The sequence below is a fragment of the Melanaphis sacchari genome, unplaced genomic scaffold, assembly GCF_002803265.2.
Source record: "Melanaphis sacchari strain LSU unplaced genomic scaffold, SCAv2.0 Contig0_pilon_pilon, whole genome shotgun sequence".
Classification (NCBI taxonomy): Eukaryota; Metazoa; Arthropoda; class Insecta; order Hemiptera; family Aphididae; genus Melanaphis; species Melanaphis sacchari.
Window position 1 is genome coordinate 25,350,421 of NW_020270366.1, and position 12,933 is coordinate 25,363,353.

The following is a 12,933-nucleotide window of genomic DNA, read 5'->3' on the forward strand; positions in this document are numbered from 1 at the left end:
CACTTCGGTTTGATTTTTGTTTGTCCAATGTGTTATAATTAAAATGATATCACATTATATTGCAATAATGTCAGGCTGAAGGTGTCATATATACATAATAATAATGTTATCAATAATATCATAATAGGGCAGTCCATATCCATACCATGGGCAGTAGACTCTTACGTTGTATTCTTGGTATATAAAATTGTTTATTATACGTTTTCTTTACACAGGTAGATTCGTTTTAAGAAAAATATTACAACCGTTCGTCGTTCAATCAGATGATTACATAATTTATATTAAAATGGAAGAGTATAATAATATTATGTTGGATTTAACGTGTGGCCGGTTTTTTTTTTTTTATAGCACCTTCGCACTTTTTTAGTAGCCTTTTAAAGTTGCTTTTTTTAGACCATCTATTGACCTATCCGACAACAATGCCGTTCCAGTTCGACTAAAATCGCAGTTCTCCTACTTTCGACATTTGCTAACCGCGGTAGCCGTTCGTAAATAATCCAAATGTGTCGTTGCGGGCCATCGACTTGGCAGTAACACGTCTCTTCTACCATGTATACACTTCGTCGAGTGCCAAATCCCCGGTGAAGTACTTTGAAAACGGAGTTCTCTTTCATGATTAATGCAGGTGCATCTACCGCATCCAACGGATAACCCGCTAGCGTTTTAAGTCCAAGGAAAGCTGAGAGGGTTGCATCACCGGCCGTCGCTGGTATATCCACGATATAGATCATCTATTTAATACATATTGAGTATTAATGTATATATGCTATAAATCTGGGAGCATGGTTAGGTTAGGTTAGGTTTGTTAAATTGTCGCATCAATGGTGGCATCTGATCAGAATAATTATGAATTTTTTGGAAACAAAACAATGATACACATTATAAACATTATTATAATATAAATTGTGTCAATATGATGATTTGTGACAATTAAATGCAGTTAATCTTAATATATTCTCTTTTATAATGTATAATTTTTTGGCATGGTTAACCTTGGCATGAGAAATATCGTATCTACAGACGATCAGTTTTGTAATCAAGTTTTTAAAACTAATACAGCTATTTTACACGATTTTAAACGTTTTTTAAAAACATAAAAACTGCCTCGAAGCATATAAAATTAATGTATCAGAAAAAACAATTGAAACATTACAAATAACTATAATAAGAAAACTATTATAATATGTGTACTTGGTCAAACGAATTATAATATTATCTATCTGAATAAATCTAAACGTTGAATGTGCATTTCGTGATTTTATGAAAATTGTGTACTATAATTATAAAGGTATGTTTGATTAAATTGTATTGTAAAGGAATGAATTAATTACATATTAAGTTATACATGATATAGTTAATCACGTCGAGGTTTAATAAGACACGAAAATATGTTGCTGAAAATTTATAAATTTAAAATATATTATATTAAAGTTTATTGTTTTATATTTTATAGATAGGCACTTAATTTCGTTATGTACGATTTGTAAAAATTATAAAAACTAATGATCAAGCTTCGCGTTCAGTTTTTGAAATGATTCAATTAATAAATGTTTTTTGTACGTCTTTAAACTAATATTTTGGCACGAAAAAAAGTGTAAATAATGTGATTAATTTGTGATTAAAATATTCTTTCCCTACGATTCATTATCATTACTTTATTCTTCATTTCATTAGGTTATTTACAACGTGTTAGATTACTAAAGTTGATTTATTCGATTCCAATGTATTTTGATGTATCAAAGTTACTGAAGTGTTCTATTGGTAAAATTAGTAATTTCATATATGTACACTTAACAGTAATTCACGCTTTGGGGACCTGTCTCACTATAAAAACTACTCGTGTGTACAGAACATCTATTCATAAGGGAATTAATGAAAATAGTATGAAGGTGAATTATTTGTTATTACATTGCTGTGACTAATGGTTACCAAAAAATACTATTTAGGAAAATAATATAAATTTTCATGAAAACGTTTCCTTAAACCTCGTTTTTTAGATTCATATCATCCAAATTGTTCGTTATTTCTTTGTTCTTATTAAAACGTGATTGAAAGTTCTGAGAGATGATTACAATGATTGCGTCTTGATTTTACTGAAAACAATATTATATAATTATTTTAGTAGGTGTATTTTCGCATAAAATGTTTACCGAGTAAATAATAAATCAATAAATACATTGAAAATTTATGTACTGTTAAATTGATTAATGAGAATAATTCCATGTAATAACTGAAAAGCAATTGTATATATTTTGTATTTTATATTTTTTTACATAATATTTGCATACACTTGATAGAGATTCTATTCATCTGATAAATTAGGTATATATAATAAATTAATAGTATAATAATACTGACTTTGAAATATTCGAGATAATCACATTAACCAATAACCACGTTAATTCAACCTTAAATTTTATTATTATTATAATATTATTGTACTCCTAAAATTACGTTTGAAATTTATAATGTTAATTAATCAGATATAATCTTTAGTGTAGATGTATTAAGGTCTAGGGATTTATGTCTTTTCGCCCACTTTGTCAATTTTATCTTTTATGTCATTAGGTCACCCGTCTAAAACAACCATCGTTAATGTCATGAATTGACACAAACTACATATATTTTATAGAACTTAATATTAAATATATACTTATCATAGTTGATATTATTAATACGTGAAATTTAATCTGCGTGAGAAATTCGAACAATCATTACGATATTAATATTTACTATATATTAATTGTATTGTTAGATCCACTTCAAAGAGTAATTTAAATTGTATACAAAAGTCGTCTCATTTTACTTGTTTGATCCACTCGTAAGATAATTATTTCAGAAACAGAAATTTTCACTAATAATAATTAGTTTGTCATTGGATATTATAACATTAATCAAATGCTATAACTTCCCGTATCGATAATATAATATGGTCATTGACACCGAGTATTGGCGTGAATATGTTCTATCTTGGGATAATATATTTCGCTAATAATTATTTTAAAACATAATAATACGAAAATACGAAAATACGTTCATTAGATTTTAAACTTGCGTTATTATAATAATTAATATTTAATACCCACAGAAAAAATTTGGCTGTTGCTTTATTTGTAAATATTTTTACTTGATAGGAAAATCATAAAATCAATTTTTCTCAAAATACTGCTAAATACGTATCACTAAAAATGGAGTTTTTGTGTTTATGTTTCAGTCTGCGTATTTAAAACATTTTAAAAATACAATTTTTACCAGAGTTTACTTGTAATATATTAATATTGTCAAGATAACTGACTGAGACATATTTCATACGGATCTAGTGAGTTTTATTTTGAGAATTAACATATACGTGCATAATATTTGAATTTGTATATATTTAGGGAATCGCTTATACTAGAGGTTTGGGGTTACAAAAAGTGACACAAATGTCCCCGATGATATGTTTTACTGATAAAAAAATAATAATAATAATAATTTTAAAAATTAATTAAAATCAGATAAATGTAGACAAAGTAAATAAAAGTACATGATAATTATTTACCCGAGTTAATAATATACTTAAAAAAAAAATAATGATTTAATTCCATACACGTTTGCTGTCGTCACCTATCTATGTCTGCGAATTTATTTTTAAAAACCCGTCGATAAATATTTATTTATATATTTCGATTGAGTTAGCACATAATATATTTTTTTAATTGTATCATCGTGAAAAAATATGTGTTAGTGTAGGACGTAGGTGTTAGTCACTGAGGTAAAGGTCGTACACGTTTGGACACAAAACGATATTTTTACCTGAAATTTAGTAGAATGATTGGGAATACACATTCAGGTACACTTTTTTTCAGACCCCAAAAATCAATACAACGTTTGGGTAACAAAATATTTTTAAAACAATACTACATTTGGGTACCAATGTTTAGGTGCAAATTTTTTACTTTGATACTCTTACACTTTATTTTTAGAACCTATTAGAGTTACCCAGGAGACTCCGCGAGGAGGTTGGTTCTTAATAGTCTCCAAAAATGTTTATTTTATTTTTTATCATTAATTACTTTATTTTATATAGGATAACAATTACGTATAAGTTTGTTGTCGCATATATTACGATAATACTCATAGAATACCTAATCAAAATAATATAAGTAATGATATTAATTGATTTGGAAATATAGTATATCACTATTGTAGATCACGTGTACCCAAACGTGTCTTGTATAATATGCGTATTGTGTAGCCAAACGTTCTCTGATTTACCATGTAAAATTATAATATATCTTTTATTTTATGTGTTCAAACGTTGTGTCTATTTGTACCCAAACGTGTTGGCTTTTGGGTCAATGTGTCTAAACATTCAGCGGTCGAGGTAAAATACCTTGGTAGTTTGGTAAAAATTTAACAAAAGAACACCATACTATAGGTATTCAAAAAAATACTTAATCAGTATTTCATCAGGTGTGAATTATTATAATTTTTTTTGTTTGAAATAATTTTCTCGAATGATTCAAATTTAAGTTCATAGTAACTAATAATTATTCAGTCAAGTTGTATAAACTCATCGTCATTAAATCATGTAATGTAAAATTTTATACTTCTTTATGGATAATTTTAAAATTAATCATACATTTTTCTATTCCATAACTATACTCGTAATTTGAATAGTGTAATCTAGAATACTTTAGTTATTGTTTCTCAGTTATTACAATTATTGTAGAAGACGCTTAATTTTGTGAATTAAAAATTCTATTATAACTTCGTGTTTAGTATAAATATCAAAGACTGCAGTAAACAGTAAATATTACTGTAAACGTTATTATAGTCTTAAAACTATTTTTGAAAAAATAACGAAAGTTTGGCATGATTATTATATTATTTAGAGAGGAATCATAATTAAATTAAATAAAGCACCTACATGTATTTTAAAATAATAAAAAGGTACTTTAATATAGATTGATAAACTATATTTTTTTTGTATTACCGTTTAAATATAAACTATAAATATATGTAAATTGAATAATACTTTAAATAAGTATTTTAGTATATTAATATTATTACATATTTTACACGAAATTATGGTAAACCAATAATAAGGATTATACAATTAAATAATAAAGATTGTTTTTTATTAGTGAATCGTATTAAAAATTTAAATAAGATTAGATTTACTTCTGCAATAGTCAATATGATGGATGCGTATTAAAAATGTTGTAATTTAATAATAATATAATATAACAATAATATGTAGGTATTCATTATTTTTAGATTAGACATGTAAACAATTTTCTCAGAACTTTTGTTTTGAATATTTACAATGCAATATAGTAATAGAACATACAATGTATTAAGTATAATTGTTTACGTCATTTGTCCTAACTAAATTTACTTATTTAAAGTTTAAAATCAGTTACTATATTTCATGTAACTTTGCTGATATACATATATATATATATATAAATGATTTTTTAAGAATAAATTAAAATTATAGTTTACTTAAACATACATCGTTTCATTTATTTTTTGTTTTTACTAGTTTTAGGTATTATGTATTTGATATTAACGTATTATGTTATTATAACTTTTCTTAAATTATTAAAGAAAACGAGAATAAAAATGTTTGTTTACATTTATCACATTAAGTTGTACATATAAGTAAACGTGTTCTTATGTAATAATAATACATATCGTATATATAGGGAGTAGATTTTAAAGTTGAACTAATATTATTTTATGATTGAAATATTTAAGTTGATAAATAAATTTATTACTCATTTTACAGTATTATGATCGCAATATACATTTGATACATATTCAAAATAATACCATGTATACTAGTACATATTACATTTTGAAACTATCTACCTCCACAGAACTTAATCTCAATTGTATATAGAACAAAATATACTGTATTGCATTTTAATTTCCGGTGCGTTAAAAAACATTAATGGTTAATTAAATTAAAATATTAACATTTTCGTTGTGCTTTTAGTAGTAATTTGAATGTGAATATAAAATTTAGCACTAATCGAATTTTACAGCAATAAAATATGTATTTATCCGATTAATAAATACAAAATCTTATCCAATATTATGTACAAATATTTGATTAGTAAACTATGATAATTAATAAATATTTTATTTGGTTTAGCGTAATGAATGTACATAATAATAATATGTAGTGTTATGTCCGTGCTAACTTGTTTTGCACTGGCATACTTCCGATTCATAAGAGATCAAAGGCTAGTGGGCCAACGGTGTTATGATAAATTATAATAGTTCCATGGGCATACATTCAAAGTGTGATATCGTAATCGCGGGAACAATATGAACATTATATACAGGCAATCAAAAATAAAAAACCATTTTGACGATACTGCATCCTGTTGTACATGGATATTACAACCGGTAAGTAGTATATTATGAAGTTAGCAAAAAAAGGAAGTCGTCAAATATTATTTAAGTTTATAAACTTAACTATAAACAGGTACAAAGTACAAAGAGAAATTAATTGTCCAAAATGATTAGAATTATTACTTTTTAATACTCTAATTCCCGTCGTTCTTGGTATTAATGTTAAAGAATACTAAATCCATACAAATATGATATTCATATACCTTAAAAAAGATTTCTTTGTAAATTCAGAATATCTAGATTTTTCAAGTCATGTTTGTATAATAAAAAAAAATTTCTAATTTTATTCATATCTTAAAATTTGGGTATCCGAAATGTTTTTATTTTTATTTATTTCTATAATATTTATTAATAGGTGTATAAAATATTAATTATTATTGTTTATAGATTTATTAATATTAATATTAACATTTTTAAATTAACCAAAAACATTAAATATACATTTGAATTATAAGTATACACTTACAATATAATAATAATAATATATAATATATAATAATAACATACCTACCGAACTGAAACTTACTTTTATAGATTTTTATCATTCATGTAGAATTAATATTTTTAATAATAATTTATCGAAATGGTAAATTGAATTTGTTAAAAAAAGAAGTACTACCGTTTAAAATAGATTTCAATTTTCCAAGCGTATTGAATATTTTAATTTTAAACTAAAAAATAATAATATTCATATCATACTAATAAATCTTATGCGTGAAAATCGTTATAAATACATTTGAACGTAATTGTATTCAAACGAATCGTTTTTATTCCTTTTTCATTTTAAAATAAAGTTAAGCATTAAAATTAGGAAATGTATATTTTAAAATGTATTTTTAGTGTTTTAAATACTAAAAGGTTTTAAATATAATCATAAGACATTTTTAGGAAACTGTTAAAATGAGTTGTTCATTGTATCTTACTTTTGTAATCTGTTAAATGTTAAATGCTGTCTAAGTGATGCGTGGTGCATAATGAATATATTCATAAAAATGTTACCTCACTTTATTCAATTTTCGATTTATTATAATTTATTATATATTAACACCAAACTTGACATTAAAATTTATTATTTAAGAATTCAAAGGAAATTTTACATAATCTTCAATCTTCAATTTGCTTCAATATAAATTCGAAATCATTGATTTTATTTTTAGAGCATGGACATTTAAAACATACGTACCTATACTATTATACTTAGATGTAAATCATTTCATAATAAACAAAATCAATAAATTAAAATAAATGTGTTATAATAACTAATAAGTGATAACTTTATACCTATAGACAAGTTTGTGTTTATAAAATATGTATGGTTTTATTAACTCTACAAATTGTTATAGGTTCATCAAATCAATTTACGATAAATATATGGTTAAAAGTTATCTTACCGACTTCATACTTAAAAATAGTTATTAGTTTATGTAATTTTACTACCAAAATATTATTGAATAATTTAAAGATTTATTTTTCATGGGGTGTATAATTTTCTAAATTTTTTAAAATTATTTCAAATTAATAACGTATTGGGTTATTACCGAATTATATATGTACTTTGTTATTAATGTTTAATTTAAAATTGTATTGATTTCTAAATGTCTACTGGTGTTATACAAATTATGTGCCTACTGCAAGGTAAATTAAATTTAATCAATAATAATTATCTAATTTAATTGATACTTAAATACTTAATTAAACGTTATTTACGAGTTTAAGATTTTGTGTTTATTATAAACATTACGATAATGTTATGTATTTATTTTATGGTAATACAATTTAAACAATAAATGTATTAAATATAGTTAAACAACATTATCTATACGTAGATAGTTAAGAAGAAAAATGGATTAAATATTTAATTATTGTGGTTTCGTGGGACGACTAACTATTAACTTTTTTGCATTAATTAAGCAAACGAAAACAAAAATTTAGATGATACAACTTTTAATAGTTTTTTTTTTTTTTTTTTTAATTTTTTATTGTTTAATTAATAATATATTAATATTTATAATTATTTGTTACTTTCTCACCGTTTTATTAAAAATTGTATTTGTGTTCTTCTTCTAATTTATTCTGGTGTACTTAAAAATATTTCTAAAATGTTATAAAAATGCATATATTATAAATTTGTACGCAAAACTAACTATTTTAACGTAATTCATACGATACCACAATTTATTATTTACAATTTTGACTTCAATTGTTTTGCCCAGCAACAAATCCAATAGACACATGTATTTGTTTGAATTAAAATGTATCATAAAATAGTGCTATTTTTATATCTTCTTATCATTAATATTATTAAGTATTGTTTTAGTAATAAAATTATTTTTCGAGGATATACCCGTATGTAGGCTATTGTGAACACACCCAATTTGGGCGTGTTCCTATTGAGAAAGGTAATAAATAAAAGGTAATAATTGTTATTGATAAATTCAAGTGAACAGATATTTTAATAAAATAGTCACTGTAATATTTTTATCTTATTTGTGCTCTAATATATTATATATTAAATAATGTTTTACCGAAATACTTTTTCATACCAATAAACTTATAGATTATAGTTTCCCCATTCATTATAAATAATAAATAATACATAAATCAATGATTATATCTATATATTATATTATATATTAAAGATGATTAGCTACATATAAGCATATTCGTTCAAATTGTTTCCTTTAATATACATTTATTTACATTATGATTTTACGAATTTTCGTTGATCTAATATTATTACGGTAGAAATTCATAAAGACCATAATAAAGTGTGAATAATATAACATAAATATGAGATATTATCAAACTCTTAAATTATTTATGATTTTGAGGTAAAATTTTTTTGTTTTATGTTTATTCAATCTGTTACAAAAAAAAAAAAACAATAAGAAAAATTGAGGAAGTAATATAATGAGGTAATATAAACTTGTTTTAAAAATTAATACTATCTTATTTTACTGTACATTTTTATGTTTTCATAAATAAAAAGTATTTAAATGTATTAAAAAATATGATTTGTCGTAATTATATTTAAAATTTTCAAAAAATCAAAATTTAAATAAATATATTATTCAATAATAAAAAAATTGTGAGTAATGTTGCAATGCCCATGTTTGGTGAATTTTGAAGTATATAGTATACAATATACATCTATATGTACCTATATAGTAAATTATTAACATCATTATAATCAATGATAATATTATGTTTGTATTAATTCAAAATTCGTCAACTTTCTAAAATCATTGTGTTGTCTTCAAGTAAAATATATTATAAATCTTAATACGTTAACTATGTCACCTGTATATTTTTTAGACTTATTAGCCATTACTCTGAATTTGAATTAATTATTTATGATATGCCCTCTGCGAAGTATATAAGAACTTATTTTGTGAGTAATTTGTAATATTATCTGTATTTCTCAATTTGCTAAAAGTTGTTGAGAATACGGGATTTACGTAGCTTAAGCCCAGTAAAGCGTGTATACTTATTATGATGTTGCTTGGGGGGGAGGACGAAAAAGAGACGCGCTGTAGTTACCTTTTTGCGTAATATCCAGGTGTGGCTTGTACTAGTAACTAATTAGTAATTACTATTTATAAAGTTATTCTGCTACTACAAATAATTATAAAAGTTTAATATTTTTATTATTATTAATATTAAGTACTCAAGCCTTACGTACGTCAGCACGTGCGACGAGACATGTCAGACGGTTCACAGTGGAGGCTGAGGTGACGTGTTATACTATAAATACAATAGTATCCGTATACATACATATTATTATTATACGCATACAGTATACAGGGTGATTTACTTTTAATGCACGAATGCACGACGTTAATAATTATTGCTGCCGATTTTAATTTATTAATTTTTCAAAACAATAATGGACTTGCATAGGTGAGTTACGTATAAGTGTTAGTTATAATAATTTTTCTTTTCTTTTTGAATGATTTACCGTACCTATTTACCGTATTTATAATTGTATATAGTTTACGAAACGTTTGCGTATATTATACTGCCGTAAAATACATCGGATTGGAAATTAAAAGTCGTGTCTTGATTTACAGGTATTTCCCGATATCTAACCGAGGTGTCGATACTTTAATCGTTTACAAACTATACCATTATAGATTACATTATCCAATATCATAATATTATATTATTATTGTGTTTCAGAATACCTGTTACGGGCAAAAAAACGCCAAAATATAACCAACGATAAAAATCTCACGGTATCTCATGTTAATTGTTTTCGATCGTCTTGCGGAAACATCGGCGTCACAGGACAAGCGCTAAGGTTAAGGAAATAATGAAACCTGCAAACGTATCGCGTGCGGCCCGTCGAAAAAAATATCATCCTGTATACGCCAGTAAAACATAGAGCCTTGTGCGTGTGTAGAACGCGGCGTTATAACCGGTGGTGGTCGCGTTTCCCGCACACGATCGTACCGGGTGGGATATAATTGTGTTAGTATGGGTGTGTTAGTGCGTGTTTGTGTGTGTGTGTGTGTGTGTGTGTAGCGTATCATAGACGAACGTGTTGTGCCGTCGTGTATCAATGTAGCCATATCAGTGTCGGGCAGCGTGCACGCTGCACTATACCGATCAGCCGAGTTCAGTCGGTTCAAATGTAACGCGCGCGCGATTCGTGCGAATCGATGAAACGTCGTCCTTCGTCATAATTTTCGTCGTACGTCCCCCGGGCAAAGGAGAAACCGTCAAAAACCGTTTCGATCGGTGCGAATCGATAGCTTCCGTTTTGTCCACCGCCCGCGATTAATATTTTACTGCGGAAGTCGTTCACGACACGTTATAGTCTTATTGAGTACGTTTCTGTCTCTTCCCGTGTCTCTCGCACACTCGGGCCGCGACCGCGAGACTTGTCGAACGGCGGACAAATATTGTTTGTACGTCGTCGAAATACGGTGCGGAAACAAAACTGAACACGAAACATGAAGACGATGAGGACTCAGCTGACGGGCGGCCGCCGGATCCGTCGTTGATCTCGTTTTTCCGTGCGACGATAATATAATAATATTAAAATAATATATACGGAACGCGTGCTCGGCAATAGCAATAACAATAACAATAATAACAACATAAGTAACGGACTTCCACGTCGTATTCGCCTACATTATTTTACGACGACAGCGGCGACGGGTGTGTGTGTGTGTATTTGCTGCACAAGTGCAGCTAGCAATAGCGAATTATATTCGCGCGCCACCAGGACTTGTAGGAGTCTTGCAACGCGTTGGAATGACTGTGCGCCGCACCGTGATCGCCCGAGTCGTAGCGGGCGCATGCTGCGTACTGGCCGTGGCCGTGTTCACGGCCGCACAACCACCAGCCATAAACAGCGCTGACCCCGGAACCGATTTGGCTCGCCAAACTCCAGTTGGAGGGTAAGTTTCACCATTACTTCTGGCCCTTTAAAAATCATCCTTGCCCACAATATCCCGTGTCTTTTGTGCATGTATTTACCCTTTTTCTAGTGTACTTATTCTTTTGTTCGGCACTGCGGTGCCATCGCGAGTGTACTGAACGTAATACTATATAAAATACACCCCCGAGACGCGTAATAGTATGCAATTTTAGTGATTATAAGAGCAACTTAGTCTATTTAACATTTTTTTTTTTTTGTTTTGCACCAATTCCACGGGTAAAATAGGGTGCAAACGATAACAACGGTCTCGCGCCGAGATATGTATAATGTATGTATATATATATATATATAAAGAAACCGTGTAAAAAACGTAACTAATAATTTGATTAAAGCCCACCCACACTACAATTGAAAGGGTTGACATGAATATGTAAATATACGTGTACATAGAGAGAGAGAAAAAGAGTAAGCCGTCGAATTTTGGTTCTATGGGATCCACCAAATTACTGATTCTAAGCCTTTTCATTCTAGCACGAGTATTACGTGCTTATTTTTTTTTTTCTGGTGATATAACCATATATGATTTTATTTTTATCTAAAGCGAGATTAAGAGCAGTTCATTTTTACTGTCAAACAGTGCTTTAAAGATGTAGTACTAGTACTCTATGTCTACTTTTATGGCGTATAGGAACATTTTTTTTTTTTTTTGAAAAAATCAACACTATAGTATGGCTATTATATTGTTTTAGTGAAATAAACAAAACTATAAGCCAATAAATTATTATTACACAATATTATAGTCGATCGTAGTTTATAAATCACAGTAAGTAGAGTAACTGCTAAATAACGTGTTTAAAAAATACAAATATATTTTGAAGGGTTGATGATGTTATAATTTATAGTTTTTAAATCATACCTATTTTATAATTGTAAAATTCGTTCTATTGTGCATATTAATTAATATTTTAAGTTGCTTTAGTCGTCATAATATTAAGTTAAACACCAATGTGAATATAAACACTTTTATTTATTTTTAAATAATATTAATAGTTTTCTTATTATTTTATTTGAAATAAAAAAATGTATGGAAATATATTTTTATGTAAAAAACCTGCTTAACGTAACAAATAACAACTATA

At 27.0% G+C, this 12,933-nt stretch overlaps 2 protein-coding genes across 3 annotated transcripts in view; one reads left to right on the forward strand and one right to left on the reverse strand.

Annotated features, from left to right (window-relative positions):
- Positions 1 to 398: 398 nt before the first annotated feature.
- LOC112600715 lies at positions 399 to 3,828 on the reverse strand. Its single transcript, XM_025348025.1, has 3 exons — positions 3,796 to 3,828; positions 1,986 to 2,057; positions 399 to 731 (listed from the first exon to the last, which is right to left on the reverse strand). The coding sequence occupies exons 1-3, from the start codon at positions 3,826 to 3,828 to the stop codon at positions 399 to 401; spliced, it is 438 nt and encodes a 145-aa protein (XP_025203810.1).
- A 7,137-nt stretch (positions 3,829 to 10,965) lies between these two features.
- Positions 10,966 to 12,933, forward strand: part of LOC112598569 (fibrillin-1-like) — a 41,395-nt gene continuing 39,427 nt past the window's right edge. The window contains exon 1 of one of the 2 annotated variants that reach the window (XM_025345099.1): positions 10,966 to 11,813. In XM_025345099.1, the coding sequence (XP_025200884.1) occupies positions 11,668 to 11,813 (146 nt within the window). In that variant the 5' untranslated portion in view covers positions 10,966 to 11,667. The remainder of the gene's footprint in view (positions 11,814 to 12,933) is intronic. The other variant, XM_025345093.1, reaches the window with a different exon arrangement.

What these genes read in the sequence shown, in the direction of transcription:
- LOC112600715 (XM_025348025.1), bottom strand. Translation starts at nt 3,828, where the DNA reads ATGTGTATTCCCAATCATTCTACTAAATTTCAG. An exon ending in ATCATTCTACTAAATTTCAG is followed by an intron (nt 2,058 to 3,795) that starts GTAAAAATATCG and finishes ATCATCTCTCAG; the next exon opens with AACTTTCAATCACGTTTTAA. An exon ending in ATATGAATCTAAAAAACGAG is followed by an intron (nt 732 to 1,985) that starts GTTTAAGGAAAC and finishes TGTATTAAATAG; the next exon opens with ATGATCTATATCGTGGATAT.